General features: G+C 31.5%; 1 protein-coding gene across 2 annotated transcripts in view; it reads right to left on the bottom strand.

Annotated features, from left to right (window-relative positions):
- Positions 1-3,222: 3,222 nt before the first annotated feature.
- The window catches only part of PLOD2 (procollagen-lysine,2-oxoglutarate 5-dioxygenase 2), a 90,749-nt gene continuing 72,704 nt past the window's right edge, over positions 3,223-21,267 (bottom strand). Inside the window, exons 9-20 of one of the 2 annotated variants that reach the window (XM_054585164.1) lie at positions 20,791-20,916; positions 18,949-19,070; positions 17,283-17,387; positions 14,308-14,433; positions 12,811-12,952; positions 11,634-11,696; positions 10,544-10,657; positions 7,975-8,040; positions 6,593-6,697; positions 4,893-5,039; positions 4,661-4,786; positions 3,223-4,497 (exon numbers count right to left, since the gene is read on the bottom strand). In XM_054585164.1, the coding sequence (XP_054441139.1) occupies positions 4,342-4,497; positions 4,661-4,786; positions 4,893-5,039; positions 6,593-6,697; positions 7,975-8,040; positions 10,544-10,657; positions 11,634-11,696; positions 12,811-12,952; positions 14,308-14,433; positions 17,283-17,387; positions 18,949-19,070; positions 20,791-20,916 (1,398 nt within the window). In that variant the 3' untranslated portion in view covers positions 3,223-4,341. The remainder of the gene's footprint in view (positions 4,498-4,660; positions 4,787-4,892; positions 5,040-6,592; positions 6,698-7,974; positions 8,041-10,543; positions 10,658-11,633; positions 11,697-12,810; positions 12,953-14,307; positions 14,434-17,282; positions 17,388-18,948; positions 19,071-20,790; positions 20,917-21,267) is intronic. The other variant, XM_054585165.1, reaches the window with a different exon arrangement.

Raw genomic sequence — 21,267 nt, forward strand, 5'->3', positions numbered from 1 at the left:
AGGCAGAAATTCCTTTCTAATTTTCAGAAGAGTACACATTCGCATTTTTTAGTCAACCATTTTTCAGGAAAGACAAAATAGCATGCAAAAATAATCACTGTTACTTGATTTATCAAAATAATAAACATTAAATATCACTATCTCAAAAATCTGAAAAAAAACCTACTTTCCCAAATGAATATTTTCTAATCTATTTTAATGTATTAAGAATAAAGACAAAATAAAATTTAAAATTAATCTTTAAATATTTTTTAAAAAGCTTTCAGGAAGATTTAAGATTTATAAAGTACACGTATCTCTAGTATGTATATTTACCTTTCCAATTTTTTCTAATTCCTTTTATTAGAATGATTTATCTAGATAATACTTGCATTTTTAAAACATGTCTATGTGTACATTTTTCTACTCTTTTCATTACTTATTTTTTAGTATATTTCTCTTCAAATTTAGTCCAAAATTTGTTGCTTTCATTAAGTAACTTCACACTTAACCCCCTTTTTTCTTACCTTTGGCTCTTTTTTAACAAAGTGTTATTCTACAAAAAAAAGTCTTGCTATTCTAAAAGACCAAAGGTAAACAGTCTTATTTGACAAAGGCTGTGTTCATAAAGTCTGAGAGACTTTAATTTTCCAAAAATAGTCAACATTTAGTCAAAGAGAGGTATTTACTGAAATTGACTTCTAAATGGTGACTAAAACTTTTATTTGGTTTCCCTGTAACTCAAAGAGAGCTTTTGAACAGACCAGTCCATATTCCAAAATAATGTCAGGTCCCCAAAATGTCATACAAGATATGCTATAGGACTTAGCAAGCAGGGAAATTAAGTGCATATGACAGATAGGAAAATAGTAGTAAAGGAATACATAAAGAAAGTCTGTCATTAGGATGGACTACTCAATTCATGTTGACTTTTTTTCTTTTTTAAAAAAGATTTTATTCATTTATTCATTTTTAGAGAGAGGGGAAGGGAGGGCGAAAGAGAGGAAGAGATACATCAACTGATTACCTCTCATATGCCCCCCAACTGGGGACCTGGCCCGCATCCCCGGCAAGTGCCCTGACTGGGAATCGAACCAGCAACCTTCCTGTTCACAGGCTGGCACTCAATCCACTGAGTCATTGTTTTACATATTTTTATTCTGTAGAGGGGTAAAATTTGATCTCTAAGTTAAGTTACCAATAAAGGTAAATTACTAGTTTTGGTTTTTTTTTTTCAAAAATAAAGCCAAATGGACGAACTAATGTACTAGACTACTACTGAAGTATCCGTGTAAGGGGCAAATATTTGTGCTGATTCCTATGCACATTAGGAATTAGGGAAAAAAAAACTGCTGCCACAATGAGTATTTAAAGCCTTTGGTAACACACACATGCACATGCATACACATGCAAACATAACTGGTTATCTTTACATTAATACATTTTACTTAATCAAATTATATTAGTTATGGGAACTCTCTTTCTACTGCTTTTAAGTTAAACAATAATATGCAAATTATTTACATAGAAAAAAAGATTTCATTTCCTTAAAAAATTAAAAATAGCAATGGTATAATCTAGGAATTCTACTGCTGGGTATATATCTAAAGAAAACAAAATCATTATCTCGGAAAGATATCTGCACCTCAATGTTAATTACAGCATTATTTACAATAACCAAGACATGGAAACAACCTAAGTGTCTATTGACAGGTTACGGGATAAAGACGTTACACCCACAGACACAGACACACAAAACGCAATATTAGTCAACCATAAAAAAAGAAGGAAACACTGCCATTTGCAACATGATAGATGAGCCTTGAGGGTGTTAAATAAGTCAGATAAAAACAAAAGCTGTACACTCTCACTTGTATGTAGGTTCTAAAAAACATGAACTCATGAAGAAGACAGAATGATGGTTGCCAGAGAGCATGTTTCAAGCTGCTGCTTTCTACATCCATCCAACCCTGTCTGTTTTCCATCTTTCAACTTTTCTGACACTTAAAGGAATTTCTCACACTTTCCCTCACTAATCATGGCTCTTTTTTTTAAAAAGTACATACAACATTTCATGAAATCTGGGATGAGAAGGACAATAGAAACTGTGGTCAGCTGATTACTTCCATCCAATTTCCGGAAACACGGCAAATGGTTAACACAGTTCCTCTAGGTCAGTACCCATGTATTCCACAACCAAAACAAACAAGGACTTTGTGGATGTCATTCCTCTGAAATGACCACAAGGGACAGTGAGCTGGCTGGCATGGGTAGAACTCTGTTTTTATAACAACAGTCTGTTCTGATTGGTGGCATCCATGACACACCAGCTTTTACATATTTGGAATACTATCCCTGAAGTATACTAAATATAAATCAAAAGTCATTACTAAAGTGTCTCCTCTACCAACAAGTTGATGGATAGTAGGAATTTACTCTGGATATTAAGTGCCACTGTAGAGGAGAAAAGAGGTAGAACCCCACTTCCTTATTTCCTAAGTCTGTCTCCCAGTAATTATAACATCTTGTTCATCACCACATCCTCAATGTCTGTAACAGTGCGTGGCCCACAGTAGAACCTTGAAAATCATTATTGAATAAATAAATTTATATTGAATAAAATAATGAATAAGATCAATAAAATAGTAAATATATCTCTATTTCCTTACTTGTAAAATAAGTTAGATAAATTTCTAGTCACTTTAACACTAAAGATATTAATTCTATTTAAATTCAATAGTTTTCATTAAGATATGATACTAGTAAATGGACCAAGCAAAATGAAAAAAATTATAGACTATTATATCCAGATATTCAGGCTACTCCATTATAATTCTTTTTCTTAATCCTCACCTGAGGATATGTTTATTGATTTTAGAGAAAGAGGAAAGGGAGGAGAGAGGGAGAGAGAAACATCGATGTGAGAGAGAGGCATTGATTGGTTGCCTCCTGTACGCACCCAGACCAAGGATCAGACCCACAACCCAGGTATGTGCCCCAATCAGGAATTGAACCTGCAACCTTTTGTTGTGTGGGAAAATATTCCAACCAATGAGCCACCTGGTTAGGGCTAAGTCTCTTTTTAAGATAAATCACCAATAATAAAGAGAACAACAAAAACTTACTTTAAATTATTTTATTTTTCATAATTTTCTAACACATGGTGTTAGAAATATGAATTTTGGCACCATGACTTTGAACTTTTTTCAAGTTTAACCTATAAATTAAAAACAGTAGCTACAATAAAGATATTTAAACCTCACTGAGAGAAATGGTGAAAATCAAGGCACAAATTTTTTTGTATAGGGAAATTATTTCAAAGTGGGATTTAAAAAAGCTAATACAAAGAGCAAGAAGGATAAAATGGAGACTAACTGGGAAGACCAAAAAAAAGTGAATAACCCTCCCTAAAGAAGAGAATCAGGAGTGAGGCAAAGGGAAAAAGGGAAGAGAGGCTCACCAACTTATTTTCCTGATATAAAATTCAAGTACTTAAAAAAAAAATTTTAATCATAAAATGCTGCTACTCATCTCAAAGAAAAATTAATCCTTATAACTTTCTAGAATTAAAAACAAACACCTTCTTTGACTTAAGGACACTTAATGATACTTAAGGAATGGAAAGGTTTGAAAGCTTTTCTAAATCTAATATCCACTTAATATAATCTACCTTGGAAAATTCATCTGAAGGAATGAACATAGGGCTTTATTTCTAATACAGATGTAAAAAAATCTGTCTTAACAATCTAAACAAAAATGTTTTCAACTGGATATGCAAGTCATTGTATTTTGCACTAAGTTCTTAAGGAAAAACATTGTATAACACTGTTCTTCGTATTCCATCAGGAACTACCGTAAAACATACCTACAAAGGAGGTCAAAAAAGTACTTACACATTAATTGCACACAAATTCAGTCAGAATTCCAGTTTTCCAACATTTCAAAAATTGCCAATTTTCATTTTATCTAAATGTTGATAAATAAAATTCCTCCCAGGCTTTGTTAAATATGAAAATATCATTAGTCTCATTTGTCACTTGTACATTTGTACCTGAATATTTTATCAGCTTAAACAAAAATTCAGGAAATTGTCACTATTCTCAGACACGATAACGCAAAGAAATAAATATCCACTTTAACTTTTTCTTTCTTCTTCAATCTGTGTTTTAAGGCTCAGAGCAGACATTAGGATATATCCAAAAAAAATTTATAAAGTTTTTCAAATGTTTGGCCCAAAGAGAAGTTGTTCTGTTGAAGTTACTTAAATATTCTTCTCATCTTCTCAAGCACAACTTCAGACATGTTCATGCCAGTTATCAGTTCCAAAAGAAACAATGATTCATTCAAATGGGAGTGAATAACTTAGGGGTCGATAAATGACACTGCGATGTATCTCGTTCCGTTTTTAACAGGAAGTCCTTCATGTAGATGCGTGAGTCTCCCTGGATGCATGAAGCTCCATCCCTTTCTGGGTGATTCAATAGAGCAATTGTACCTTAGAAATTTGCATCCACCTCCCTAAAAGAGACAGAACAAATAAATGTATTAACCTATTATGTTTAATTTTTTTATCAGTAGCAAAATTCAAATTATGCCATAAAGCAGAATCTTTTTTTTTTTAAAGTAAAGGCTTTTTGTAATGACATATTTGAGAAACAGAAAAAATAAAACCCATAATTACCTGAAAATCTTCTCCCACGTTATTGAGTGCAATGTTGATGGTAAACGTAGAAGCATCATGATGAGGACGAAGAGAACGCTGTCTATCTGGGGAGTATTTTACCACAAAATTCAATAATGCAAACCCCTAAAAGGCAAGGGAAACAAATGGATTTGTATTAATAAAAACACAAAATTGCATATTTGTGTAAAAACTAGTAGGAGGTGGACAGGAAAAACAGGAGAATAACTACCTTCGTATAATAGCCTGCAAAGACTTTCAGTGTAACTGGTGCAATAAACTCCCGGATAAAATGAAGCCATACATTCTCCAGATCAATTTGTTTCATGTGGATATCATCAGTTGGGACATTTTCATAACCACCAGATATACGGCTATCCTAGAGAAAGCATTAATGACATCAGAAAGTGTGGTCCACAAGCAATCCACATTTATACTGTCTTGGAATTTTCAGCCCCAAGACCATTATGAACAAAAAAATAAACAATATAATTATGGTACGCCACCTGCGTGAACTATAAAACTATTAAAAAAAAAAACTTACATAACATGGCTTTGCAAATATATCAATGAGGCAAAATATTGCAGTCAGTAGACTCCTTTCCTATTTATTTAATGTGTTAACCCAAAATTAAAAGGCCAAAATAAGAGGCAATGAGTGTTTATTTGAGATCCAAAAGAATAGCTATTCAGAAAACACTGATTCAGGCAGAAACCCAGAGTGTTCAGATTAGGAGGCAAAGGCAAGGGGTATTTATGAAAAAGGGAAGGGGAACAATTACATCAATAGAAGGAAGGCATTTCTGTAGGTAAGGATAAGCTAGCACAGTGTTTCTAATGCTCAACAATGTTTTAAATTTTCACTCCAGGTAGTCATAGTGTCTTCTTTCTTGTTACCTTTGCACACAGTTGTTTGGGATACAATGCTGCCCTTAGGTCAAATCCAAGGTCCTTTGGCCGTGTTTCAACATGCTAAAGATTTGAGGAATAAGATGTGCAAGGCTCTGGGACAGCAGCTCCAACTCCATTTTAAAGTGGCTCCATTTATTCAATTTATTATTTTTTTCAAATGTGTATGTGAGATTTGACTATAAAGTAGATAAAATTAATTTCCAAAATCCTCCTAATCCCCCAGATATGAGCTTTTTACAGATACCCTTTAGGCAGTTTTAGCTGCTTGGTGAGCAGAGATCCTCTGTATTACCAACCACCAAAACAAGCTTTCGGGCTCTGTTCCACACGTCTACTTTTTGGAACCCAAAGTTCCTCCATGATAGGATCTCATTATTCTGCCTTCAACCTGCTAACTTCAAGTTCTTCATCATTCTTTGAACTCCTGTCTCCCTGGTCAGTTAACTCGCTGAAATATATAATTAAGCACAGGCCGTAATGTTTGAGTTTCCACTTAAATTTCTTGGTATTGTTAAGGAGATGGCAGTGCAGGTTCTCAGAGGAAAAGAAAAACACTGAGCCGCTCCCTACCAAGTCTTTGACACTGAATGTAAATGCAAAACTGAATTATACTAAAGGTATTCAAAAAGGTTCCCCATTTTTATGTTTTGTACAAAAAAAAAAAAGCTTAGACAATCAACCAGAAAAACTTAGTATTTAGAACAAAAGGTTATCTTGAAGGACATCACAGAGTAAAGACAAACATTACCTTACCGTCTCCACCCTGGGCACACTGACCTTTAGGGATCATCCAGTGTAATTACATGCGTAAATGAGAAACAGGGCTCCAGACAGATGAAATGTTAAACACTAATTACTTAATGGCAGGATTACACTTAAAAACAGCTTCCTGGACAGTCTTGGCTAGCCCATTCATTTCTGTCTACTCAGAGCTGTACTCCACTCTGAGTTCTCTACATATGTACCCCTCCTCCCACCCCCCAAACACAGTGTAGTTTTCTGGGTGAAATTACAACTTACGTGATGCTTCCCTCCAGACCACTGGCCATAATGTTCCATTTCTTCCACCAACTCATCACAGGCTTTTTCAGAAAATATTGGAAACCAAAAGACATCTGGACAAGGCTATAAAACATGGCATCACCATTGAGAGAATAACATTTTGTGTCTTTTAACTAATAACTAGCATTTCAAAAGTACTGGGACAGAATAGTCAATATTTATCTCACGTAGAGGTCCTTTTTAAGAAGCTTGTCCCACATTATTGGCATTACAATGGTATTACAAACAATACTAGTTTGGGTTGTTTTTTTTTAACACTTTCTGAGACTTCTTTTACATTTTCACATCAGTGAAATCAACATGCGTCTTAAAGTCATAGCCAAGCAGCCATTGATGTAGTTTTCATGCCACAATGCTTGGTCAAACATTCATTCTGTCCTCACCTTGTGTGTACGTGTTGTGTGTCTGTGTGTGCATATGCATACATGGATTTAGCTGTGTTTCATTTGCTGAACTGAGTTGCCCTTGAAAGTGTCTTTTTACATGATTTACACTATAATTTGCAACAGAAACAAAAAGTTATAGCATATACAGTACATTAGAACACGTAACATCTATGCCTTAATAAGACTAAAATAAGTCTTTCAACATGTATAAAATTAAAAAAAAAATCTAAATGACTAGAAAACCCTGTGCCATAGTTTAATTGGCAGTATTTTTTTTTCTTTCTCCCAGTACACATAATGAGATATTGCAGAATCAAAGATGCCTTACATTCTGATATAAGGTATTAGCAATAGTTTGGGATACTAATCTAAAACAGAGTTCATTTTGTAAAAAACGTCTCTGAGAAAAGTCTTAGAGCCCAATTTCTTTCAAAGATAAACTTTCACTGAAAGAGATCTGCCAATGGCTCCTTATTTTTAGTGGTTTAAGAAAGCCAAGACGTTGGGAGCACACCTTAAAAAATCCATGATCTTAAATTTTTTGTTCATTTCCACATTCTACATTTTTATAGCTATAGGACCCTTCAGGCTATAAAATTGGAAATTAAGCCATATGAATTTTACTTAAATTAGGATAATTTCTCCAATTTCACAACATCTTCCACTAAAGCAACATTACAGTAATAATTTGCCTTCCTGGAAAGTACATAGCAAAAATCCTCTGTACATCTTAATAATTATTTTTTATTCATTTTTTATTTTTAGAGAGAGGGGAAGGGAGGAAGAAAGAAAGAGAAAGAAACATCAATGAGTTGTGTCTTGTATGCGCCCCAACTGAGACCAAACCCACAACCTGGGAATGTGCCTTGACAGGGAATCAAAACAGCTTTGCTGGGTGACACTCAACCAAATAAGCCTCACCGGTCAGGGCTCGTAGTAATTATTAGTACGAACCTGTTCAACTATATTTTCAGTGAAAATCTTTGAATAATCACGGTTTATATACTTTTCCTTCCAGTCCTATAAAAAAAAATACACAAATTAAAGCAAATAGTTTTATAAATACTTTAATAAAAATATAAAGTATATGCATTTTAGAAATTGCTCAAATGACTTATAAATGACTGTTTGTTTTGGACAAAATAAAAATTCTCTGAAACCACAGCTTATGTTTTTTAATATTTGCCTGATTCTGTGTATGATCATATCTTTCTATGAAACATAAAACTTTTATTTATGAAGTTTTCTACCTTAGGATTTTAAAACTTGAGTAATCTATAGTGATTATATTTATATGCTCTATCATATGCATATATACAGAATAGATAAATGTGAGTTTAAAAATGAATAACAAAATCAATAAATATTAGTAAATGTTAACACATTAATCAACTTCAGTCTTATACTTTTATAGTGAATTCCTCTAAAATAATTTCAATTTTTAAAATGTATTTAAAACTTCTTCCTTCATTTCAGTTTTTAATATTTATCAAAGAATGATCATCAGGTTGCTAACACTTCACTTCTTTTAGTTACTAAAATTAAGGAATAGGACCATATATTAAAAAATAGATCTTCTTCATGCTAACTAATGAACCTGATTCTTCCGTTTAGCTAAACCCTGACATATAAACCACACACTGAAATATCTCAATTCTTGTCAATATTAGCTAAATATTAGCTTTTTCCTGGGCCAAGTGTTTCATTTAAAAACCCAATTATTTAAAGGGTATATATTAAAATATTAAGTGATTTCTTATCCAAAAAGATCTCTTCTTAAATGCATTGAGACAGTCTAACAAAATTCTTAATTTTCTCTTTACACAGTACAAACATAGGAAGCCAACAAGGAAGAACTGAGGTATAGATGTAAAATAATTCCAATCAAAATATGTTCCCAAAATGTTTGTTTCAAATATACCATTTGAGGCTAGATTTCAGAGGAGTCCAGATCATTTATATGCCATTCTTAGTGTTGCCTATCTCTTCTTCTATGTAGCTCAGATATTTTTGATACAGAGAAACAAAGCTACTTTCAAATTCTTTAATAATTTTATTTACAGTACATAATTATAAGGATCAAATTACTATATTATCTCATTATTCCCTCTAATATTGATTAGTTTTCTGATTTCAAAATATGGGGAAAAATTAGAAGTAAATAATAATTTATAACATTTCAGAATCTTTCTATATTCTTTCTTACGAATCATTGATTTTTAAAGTGAAAAAAAAAGCCGCTAAAATTTTACATTAATTTTTCATTTTAGGCCACCTCTCAAATTGAACAAACTGTGACCTTACTAATTTCTTAGAAATTCTGATAATGGAAAAATCATTAAATATTTTGCTATATATATCACCCACAAAGTATATCCATAAAGCTAATTTCCAAAAAAATGAAGTAAAGCTATAGAAAGAAAAAGTCCCAAACTTATTTGTGATATTATCATTGCATACTCTCCAAAGATTTGAATTTTTATACAAGCATCTACAATTCAGGATATAATTTGGAATATTTTTCTAGAAAGCTAACATTACCCAAGAAGTCAAATAATTCTCTTTCTCAAAATAACAAGATATTCAGTGCTAAAGTAAAATATGTAATTCCACCCTCACCATTTTAAAAAGCCTCTTCTCAAGTCTATTCCTGTGCAAGATATGCAGCTAAAATGTCCTGAAAGTACTTTTAAAATACAAAAATGTCAAAAGATACTCTTTTCCTATTCAACTTCAGAGACCATTAAATATACTGTTTGCAGATGTCAATTATTCCTACAAAATAAACAGAATTCTGATATGATGGATTGAGTCTTTGTAATTTAAAACTTCTATTATTAGCAAGAGAAAACCATAAATAGTAGTATTACAGAGATGATTATTGAAGAGAGTACTTTTCCTTGAATAAATGTGCTGACTTCATTAAAGAAAACAGGCCCCGTTAAGACAAAGGAAAAAAAAGTTAATTTCTCTATGATTCATAACTTTCAGTAAAGAAATCATTTTTGGCTTTAAAACGAAATAGTTTCCTCAACTTAAGGCTTTATTTGTATAATGAACCCACTTTGTAATTTTTTCTGCCTATCTTTGGTACGCATTCACAAAATTGTTATTAAATAAATAGACAAGATGATAAAATAAAATGTATTTTCCTAAATTAACTTGAGTTTTCTTCTTGAAAATCAAAATATTATCATCTGTCAGCTACTGTAAACATTTCTTCTAAAATTATGATTAAAAATTTGATGGTGCTTTCCAATACATAAGTAGAAATACTGGGAGAAATTATAAAAACTGCTAATTCCCTTCCCCAAAGCTAATATATGTCTTAATAAAAAAGAGTTCTCAGGTTTTGATCTAAAGGACATAAAATATAATTAATTATAACTTTTTAAAAAATATATAATTTAAAAAACTTTTAAAGCCTCTTACCATATTTTCATATAATTAACCCAATTTATTTTCATCCATTTATAGTTACAGGAAAACAAGTAATTAATAAAGTTGACTATGAAATACCTACCACAGGATTTTCAAAAATCTGCCAAAGGTCATTGTTATAATGGGAAGTATTGTAATTAGCAGTTGATAATAGTCTTCCAAATTCATGTCTATTAGAAATGTACATAAATACACCCTATATGTCAAAGAATAAGAGTATTAACAATCATAAAATAAAGTACAAAAAATACACTTAACCATAGAAAAATACATTAATTTTAACTTTTATATATTCATTCATGAACATGCATTTTTATAAAACATGCATGATTGAAAATGAGAGAAATAAAATTTCCATTCATTATGAAGTCAGCCACCACACAAACTAATTGCTAGCACTGACACTCAACTGAAAAATAGAAGAGGCAGAATGGACTGTTTGTGTCCCTTTCTCATTGATCCTAGATGTAGCCATCGGGGAAAAAAAATCCTGTTTGAAAGCAGAAGTATCTTTTAAACACCAAAGTTCAATGCATTGTATCTCTTTTGGCTTCTTTCCCTTTCAAAGAAGACATCACATTTTTAAACAAGAATTCAAATGTCAATATTATTTCATCAGTCTATTTTATTCTTTTATTTTCCTAATGTTTAAAAACCAAACAGATATTACTCGTACATTAGAAAGCAGCTAAAGAAAATTAGTCTTATATCCCTGTCCCAAACCAAATAAATGTGGCAACACCACTAATATATGGTTGTCTCATTTGGTACCTGTTTTAATAATGAAAAGGTTAGTTATTAATAGTAAAAAAAAAAATCATGAAGAATGCCCAAATCTCATTTTTATCAAGATGTACTTTTTGCATACTCCTACCTCTTCTCTCCTTTAAATAAAGCAAAAACCTGAAAGGGATTTATTTAGGTTTCATTTTCTCATCTGTTAACTGTAAAATGTAAAGCACAAGGAACTGAGAGCTAAACATCACACAATGCCCACCCCCAATACACAAAGCTTACAAGCACACACACAGATTCAGAACCAATGAATACCAAAAGTTTACCAAGCTAAATAGAAAGAAAACTCTTTAAAAAAAACTTTACTGTTAGCCAATATACTATATCTTATATTAATTAAATAAACAAAAACAAATAAAAATAAATAAAAATAACACCTTTGGGGGGCTGAGCATTTGGAATGTTTCCGGAGTAGGGGAGTCTTTTTCCCTTTGTAAAGTCTAAAATGAAGAGAAGCATTGGGTAAGTTGACCTGCACACCCACTCTCCCAGGTATTCTCAGGTAAATAAAATAGCAACCGTTGATGAAAAGCTGACATTCTGAAATCTCCTTCATAGAAAACATGCAGAACAAGCAAAGCTTATAGAGCACACAAAGAAACCACTCCAGCCCTTTTTTTTTTTTTGATGAAACATAAATCCAAGCTCATTCCGTAGAATTTCCATTAGACACAAAGTCAAGACAAAGAAAAAAAATGAGAAAAAATGTGTAAGAGAGGCCATTCCAGGATGCGCTGTTGAGTCAAATCAGCCAAACATGAGCACAAATTACAATTACAGGGACTGAGGATATTCAATATAACAATGCACACAGATTTGTAGGAGAAACGAACATATTCAAACACATGCCTTATTAAACTAATAAAAAAATACTTGCCAACTTTTCTGATTTTCCCAAAATTACATTTGTTTATACCAACTTGAATACAATAATCCAATCCTTTTTAAAACAGAAAATTATATAAGTACATTTCAAAAGATATTTATACATTTTGAAAAACAAATTATTTTCCACGGTTATTTAAGTTATGTAATGAAAGTAGAATGGCAATATCTCATTACTTTTTTGGATAGACAAAATGTATTTACATACCTCAATCCTTCTCCCAGTTTAGGAGTAAGGAGTGTGGAGATATTGATGATAAAGTATAGACTTTGATTTTCAGAGTAAAAGTATGGTCTTAACTGTGTAAATGATTATTTCACCCAGGCTCTACCTGAGTAGTTTCAATTAGGTCAAGTTTTCAATACAGAATTTCAAATGGAATTAAAGATGAATTTTCTAAAATGAAAAGCTGATCTGTAACAATTATTGTTGAATCTCACTGTGGCTTATGAGTTAGTGTAATCACCAACATAATTTTTCAAATGTTTCATAGGTAGATATTCACTGATTATTTTCCATAATTGTTCCTAATTTTCAACACAGAACCAAAAAAATTGGCTAGTATTTACAAATTAGAAAGAAAAGGAACATCAAAAGACAATGGCACATCAACTGGGAAAGCAAGCAATTTTCTGACAACACCAGGCAAGCCATCATCGTATTCTTACCATTTCTCTAGCATTTCGGCAAAGAGCCATGTCAGGATCCAGTCTATCACGAACAAAATAGTTCCTTTCATTCATTTCTGCTCGAAGAGTCTTTCCTTTAATTAAGTATACATTAGCCATGTATGGGACATTCCATATCCCTCTGAAAGCAAAGAGAAGACATCCCAATATACCGCAAATACAAAATATTTAAAGCTTTATTTTTGTTTTAAAAATAAGTGCCTTGTATGTTTTAAATTTTATATAAATTATTGAAGCAAATGACATGGAAATGCAAACACATTTAATGATATTTGACATATCTACACACATACATATAATACATGAGATTATTTGGTATATATTACATTTTTATGAGATAAATCACTACCTCCCTAAATTAACTTTATTTTATAGTTGATATCTGTTTGGAATTTTGGCTGTCACCCGCCTCACTTAGTTGTTAGTCAAAGTATAATATTCTGTTGCACCGAAGGTGTTTCAATTTAAGATTAAACAGTTTGATAGAAAAAAATAATGACATACAAGTGGTTTGCTAGAGCTAGTTTACACTGGCTCCCCAGAGCTGACATGTAACTTTACTTCCCAAGTCTATGCTCTGTGGCATTACATGAAAAGCTTGAAATCAGTCATGGTAGAAGTATTTACACCATGGAAACTGGCAAACATTGCAAATCAGGACACCCTCCAACCCCAAGAACTAGATGTTAGACATTTACCAGCACACCACTTAATACAGCCTAAAATTCTCCTGAAGTATTTCTTTTCTAATTCTGGAAATTGAAATCAGATATTGATGAGGAAACTGATCTTTAAGGCAGAATATTAGCTATTTTACACAGAAAATGCTTTGCAATAGAAAATGTTGGAAGATTTTGATGCAGAGTATTGTTTTTATTTGCTCATGTATAAGTTTTAAAAGCTATCAAAACAACCTTCATCCTGACCACTAAATAAATTAGCTAAATTGGCTTTACAAACTTTTAAATAAAGAATAATTAATATGCTAATAATTGATCATAAGATTGCTACCCATGGTAACCACATATTATGTCTTAGTATTTCCCACAACAGTGAGTTTGCTCCTTTGAAGATTTAGAATTTTAAAAACATTTTTTGTAAAATACACATTTATACAATTATTTCAGGAGCCTGAGTTATCCCCAGATTTCAAATTTCCATTAAATAAAAAAAGGTGCCCTGGCCAGGTGGCTTGGTTGAAGCATCATCTTGTGCACCAAAAGGGCACATACTTAGGTTATAGTTCTGATCCTTGGTCAGGGCACGTATGGGACTCAAGAAAGTGTTATTTCTTCCCCCCCAACACTGATGTCTCTCTCTCTCTCTCTCTGTCTCTCCCCCCAACCCTCAAATCAATAAAGACACCCTCAAGTGAGATTGAAAAAAAGATAAATAGAAAAAAAATCCAGCAATATTAATAAGACCTCATCTCTAGATTATGGTATGTCACATTAAAGATTAAATTAAGTAACTTACACTCTATTCCCTTGAACAATATCCACATAATCTTCAGATCGTGCATAGTATCCATCAGGACTAAGTGCTCCCCAGAAGTTGGACCACAGCTTTCCATGGCGAGTTACAAGAGGAGCAATGATTTTTCTGAAGTGAAAGAAAAAAAACATCCAGGTAACTATTTTTTTTTAATGACCACACAATTATGTGTTCTGGACTTAGCATGAAATATAAAACAATAAAGTTCATTTAACATACTTGCAATTAGTCCAAAAAACTAAAATAAAATAGAGAAATTTCTTCCCAATACTTTTTCCTAAATAAGTACACCGCTGATTTTCAATGATATTTCTTTAAAAGATTACAAAAGTAACTCAAATGTGAATGAAAGTATAAAAAGGACTTTTAAAAGACCCTTACTTATTTTCAAAAAGTGAAATTACCTTAATTATTTCAGAAACTGTACTATATAAAATCAAATATTTTCATTGTTATTAGAGAGACATAATAATCCCTAGTGCATTAAAGTATCCAATAAATATCTGTTGAATAAAGAAAGGAATGATGATGGGTTAAAATATCTGTAAATGAGCCAGTTTTGCTAAAGTTAGGTCCTCACTTTAAAGTTTGTTTCCATTTTTTACAACTTTGAAAATGGGTTGTGTTAACCCTGGCAACACGGAACATTTTTCTGATCCTTTAATTATTTCAGAAGACAAAAGAGAAGATAAGTTCAATAGCGCTCTACCTCCCAAGAAATAGTCTCTTTGAGAAAAGCACATGTTAGAAATCCAAAACATATATTTCTTCTTCAGAAAATCTAATTTACAATGTGTTGACATTTTCCAAATAAGATAACAAAATCTAAAGTTCCTCTAGAATAACTTCTAAAATACAGTGCATGGTAATTGTATCTCACTGTTTTTAAGAAAAGCTCGCAAAACCCCTCCAAGAGAAAGCTCATGGATGAACTATTCTACTCCACAATATGCCAATCATGTGAAGACGAGGTGTGCCCTTTCTCTCACCCACAGAAAAGTGAAACTTAGTCTACAAGATACACAACATGCAAAATAATGATTTTGGTTTAATTTTTTCCTGGTTCCTATTAAATGAAATGTTAACCAGAAACACTTATATTTTGATTTAATATAAGTGTTTATATTAACATAGGTTGCTACTATGCTTAAAGTACATAGATAACAAGTTAGAATCTGTATATTATGTTTATTTAAGAGATGGTAATTTAGTGTCAACAATGGACAAGATCAAATATTTAATAGAAAAAAAAATCAAAATCTCAGCTGCCTCCCAAAGATAGATGGGCAAAGAAATGTTGAAAATCAAAATCCATATGCTGTGTGCCTAGTGAGTCTGATTATGGAACTACAATAATAACAGCTGGGAGTGATGAAGAGCACTCAATAACTGAAGGAGTAAAATTTGGAGCAAGGCAGAAAACAGCAGAGATACGAGGAACAGAGGAAAAAGTGGACTAGATGAAATGCTGGAAAACCTTATGCCCTAAGATGTGACCCATCCCCTGCTCCTCTAGCCTTCAGTCAAGTCTATGGAATCTGCAAGAGTCTTGATATATGTGAGTGAGTTGTAGAAACTACATGTTTGAATGCAGGGGCATATCATGTGAACCTAATCCTTTAATAATTAATGGAAATTTATGAAACTGGAGAAATAACCAGTTTTACTGGCTCTTATGAAGGGAATTTTATATTTTACAAGGTTTAAATCATTGGACTGATTTTAAGGGGGATATACGTTAAATGTAGAATGCAAATCCCTTAACAGTTCACTACAAGAATTAATGTGTCATATAATAAAAACATCTAAATATTATTAGAAGTATATGTATATTACAAGTATTGAATTTCAATCAAATTAAGATAAAATAACGGCAATTTCAAAAAAATATTACTGAATTCCACATGTTTTAAGAATTACAAATTACAACCCTATTCCATATGCTTTTCTTTGCACAGAAATTCAAACCTTATACATGTGATTTGAAAAATTACCTGTAATTTATACTTACCTTGGATTATTTATATATATACACACATATATATAAATATATATATACACACACAGATATAGTTATATAGTGGAGCTGTATATACAGATTAATATTGAGAAGTCTTAGATTTTAAAGTAATAACAACTCTCAAATTGAAAGATCATTTATATATAGGGTGGGTTAGTACAATATAATAAATTTCTCACATATTTTACTCAGTAAAAATGAAAACAGTAATATTTCACTGCTAACTATTCTGTCATCAGAAATAATTGTGTTAATATATATAAATATATTTAGAATACCTGGTACTTAATAAGCACTTATTAAATGTGAACTATTAGTACATGTATTAATAATATTATTATTAGTGGTAGCAGCAGCATTAATTAGTGAAGACTTATTATCATTATAAGCTGGTATTATAGATGGTGTCTTTTTCCCATTTCAATTGAGTTAAATGAAAACAGGTATAGACCAGTGATAATTGTTCAGTATTACATAAAACCACAGATCTGGCTGTGAAATAATTTGTACCTCTGAAATTTCAACTTCTAAGAACTATAACTCTCTCTGTAATAATTTTTTAGGTCAAAAGTTTTATGAAATTCTACTTTAAAAATATCTACAGAAAATTTAAAAATTTCTAATTTTACTTCTATTGGATATAATTTCACCTATCTTTAAATAGAAAAATAAGGCAAATATAATTGATAAACATCACATTTGTGATTGTAATAATAAATACTTCTAATTTTCATTAAGTTATTTTCTATTTGACTCCTTTAAAAGAAAACAAATTAGAATTGAAAGTTTATAAAGTATAGAAAATACTTAGTGTGAGTTCCCTCAACTTCCCCTTCCTATTTGTTCCTCCCACAGATGTCATTACAGTGCGTGGACACCGAGGAAGAAAATGATTCATTGTTTTAAAAATAAATTGACATTGAACTTTATACAGTACCTGTTTTGTTCAATCAAGATCTTTAACGTCCTTGGGTTTGTCAAAACAACATCTGCATCCACACTAAAGTAATAATCACAGCTGTCATCCTGGCGGCAAAAATCCCTGACATGGAAAAAGAAATACGAATTAGAAAAAAATAAATGTTTGCTGTTGAAAAATGTTAATATAAAGCTTATGTGTAAATTAAAGTTTCTCTAATATAGTGTTCTAATCAAAACAGTAAGACTATATCCAAAAGGGTAAGAACTGTTTTGAATTTCAAAATGGTCAGTTTATCAACACAGATGTTCACAGGTAGATCAACAATAAAAATTTTAGGCCAGGTGAAATATGTTTTCAGCTATTAAATATTTTAGAACACAAAACAATACATCAGAATGACGATTTATAATTTAGAATTAAATCCTCTTTAAAAGGGAAAAATAATTTACCCAATGTATTTATCAACATTTTTTTCAAAAAAATCAAAATGTTTTTGCACATGCGCATGTACACACACGTAAACACACACTGCAAAATTTTTGTATATCCAACAGCTCAGATTCAAGTGAATCTTGAAGGTACAGGTAAATTCCTCTTTAGGTATTAATACTTTTTGAACTTGATTTGCATGGGATTCTTTCTAAGGTTGCTACTCCCTTGCTTCATCCCGGGGACACGACTACAATGTATGCTTTTCTTGGTAGATTCTGCAGTGTTCTATCAGGACACCAGGGAATGAACCACCTGTGATACATGAAAATCTTCCCAGTATCATGGTTTCTGCATTTGAGATCCTTTCTTTCTTGGCTCCCAGTTATCATCTTCAGCTACTATCAGTGTGTATCTCCACAGCACATTTGTTTCTAACTATCAGACCATTACACCAGGCAGTAAAGTAGTTAAAATTGTACAAATAGTTTAAAAAAATTTAAAAAATAACTACTGAATGTGGACCCAAGCATTCTCCAAAAAACAAGTTATGGTAACGACATCAGTTTGGTTTTCCTGAGACCTGTTTTCCACGTATTCCTTTCCCCTGACACCAAGCAGTGTCCATCATGCTGAGCCCTAAGCTTTCACAGCACAAAACAAGAAGTTGCCATGACTTACTCACCCTTGCATCAGAGCTACTAACCCACTGCCTGGAATATTCAATTACCATTTACTGAATAAAAGATTGTTTTTACTATTACCAGAATTTTATTAGTAATCCCTCTGAAGTATTAAAAGGGTTAAACAAAGGACCTAAAATATTTCTTCTGGTATAGTATTTTCTAGATCAGTGGGTAACTAGAATGCAAAAACAGCCTTTTTTCCCCTGAGTCTAAAGCTCATTTTTACCACACACAACCATCAAGTAGTGGGCATTTAAATCACTCCATACATTAGTCATACTACACATTTGTCTGAGTATTTTTTAAATCTTGATTCTAAGTTCAATTAATAGCTTGATTAAATACGTGGACTCTTAGCCATTAAAAGAAAAATGAAAATAACTTTCATGCCCTTTATATACAAATGCAGATACAAGTGTAATAATAGAAGGTGCTCACACATGTGTACAAACTCACATGTACATACATATAACTAAGGCATTTACGTTTAGGGTACAAATTTTTTTGAGGTTTTTTTTAACGTTTCTTTAGTAGAAATTGTTTAATTGAAACTTATTAAAACATACATTCCCATATTTCTGGCTTCGGCTTGACTTAGATTTTCTTCCGGTCCTACTATTTTTATAGTACTGATTTCATGTTTAGCTTTATCAAAAAATACCTTGATGTCCTTCTCATGATAAACTTCCTGTAAAATATTTAAAAAATAGAAAATCAGTGAGAAAATAAGACAATAAGATGATTGAAGTATCCATATGTAGGCGGAGATTCACATTCAAAGTGGTGAATTCTAATTATGTAATTGAGTTTACATAATCACTCAATTACAGGCAAAATGATAACCAAATTAAACATGTTTTATTTAAATATCACCTACATATCACATATAGAATCTAAAATACATACATATTAATATTTTTAAGAGGAGATACTTCAGTATTATGTTAACATTTACTCCTAGACAAGTGATTACATAAATATTTAAATCCTGGGTGTTACAAAGTGTTTCCCACCGCAGGTTGGAAGAAGGCTGTAGAAAGGGCTAGGGCCTAAGAATGATAAACATGTGCTATAAAATATCCATAAAAAATGTATATTACACCTAATAGACATTAATCTGTTATATATAATAACTTTATAAAATAAATACCGGCATTGTATCTGTGACACCAGAGAGAAAAAAATAATGATCATATAGAAAATTGTGGTTTTACAAAAACAGTATTTAACAAACTTTTGTTGATGGGAAAATTATCAACATAAAGTCATCAAATTAGTTTCATTATACTGTACCACAACTTTGATTAAGATTATCTCTCCCCCTCATTAGAGCATTTCAGAGCTTTTTATGTATCAAGTCTTTTTAAGTATTTTAAAAAGCTTTTAATATCTTGTTAATACTTATCACATAAAGGCTACTCAGAGTTAATTTTAACTAAAAAAACATAGAAACTCCTGCCATCAAAGAGCTTTAGGTTCTATGAAAGGAGGAAAAGTATAAATAAAAGACAGTGCAGGGTAGGGCAAAAGTAGGCTTACAGTTGTTCATATGGAAAATAATACAATAATTAATAACAAAAATAAATTCTGTTTCCCACACTCACAGCTATAAACCTACTTTTGCCACATACTATATATAAAAAAACAAAACACTTTAATGTAAGTACACTACAACACATTTTACAAGCAAATAATCAATGATTCACCCTTTTAAACTTATTTTAGCTGGTTTTCTATAAATTTAAAACATTCTCTGGGAAAGGCAAATGATTAGCTGGCATGTACATTCAGAAACAAGAATAATGGTAAAGAAAAAGTACTAGGACAGAGGGAGAAAATATTTCATAGCTATGGAGTTTTTCTTGATGATGTTAAATACTAACTTTTAACAGGAAAGAGATGAATTCATGTGTGGGAGGCTCTAAATATTTTTGAAGGAAATAATATCAAATCCCTTAAGGAAAGCATGCAAGTGTGTGATTAATTAAAACAATACTCTACCTGGAAGATATTTCAAGTTTTAATGTTATGATATTACATAGGCTGCAAATGATTAATGACAGGTTCTATAAAAGAAAGTGCCAGAACTAACCCAAACATAAAGGAATATAAGGCCCTCCACCATCTCTTTATTATATATTAAGTTGATCCACAGGAAATGGTTAATATTCAACCATTTTTGATCTACAAAAATTGTCAGTTTTATGAGGCTTATCCCATTATTATGACAGTAATTTCTAGACTCTTATCCTTAAGTCTAAAAAAGGCAGGGCAGTAATTACTCTAAAAATTCCCTACTTAATTTAGCCCCATGGATTTTTTCAGACACAAATAGATGCTAACAAATAGTTCCAAAGAAAATTTTTTAAAAAAAATTTACATAAAATGTTCATTTATCAAATACTTACTTTGTTATGAATAAATACTTTAAGTGCTTCTTTTGGGTAATCCAGAGTCAGTAATGTGTCCAGAAATCGAGGTAGAAAAGGGGTTGGTTGCTCAATAAAAACACCTATTGTTACATTTGGGTAGACCTTTATTTTATAGCAAACATAAGAAAAAATGATCATTAGTGTGTTTTTAATTTAAATTCTATTCAAGTCTTACTCAGAACAACATGAAATATACTAGAGTATCAGTTCAATGTAGTCAGCTAAATTTGAATGGCCCTATGGTAATTCTCCAACATTGGAAATGTAGACCCAATCAAAGTGATTGATTTTACTTAATCACATCTTGTCATTATGAATTAGGTTTGAAGAGAAAATTTAGTCTTATATTTATTATATGGATATAAATAAAGATAGTGCCTACTCTGCTACACAATGCTTCCTTTATGATATACCTTAAAGAAACATCTTTCAGATCTGAATCTATTTTGACAG

This window comes from Pteronotus mesoamericanus, unplaced genomic scaffold (assembly GCF_021234165.1).
Source record: "Pteronotus mesoamericanus isolate MK-2021 breed Mesoamerican mustached bat unplaced genomic scaffold, CSHL_Meso_final contig_82, whole genome shotgun sequence".
NCBI classification, from domain to species: Eukaryota; Metazoa; Chordata; class Mammalia; order Chiroptera; family Mormoopidae; genus Pteronotus; species Pteronotus mesoamericanus.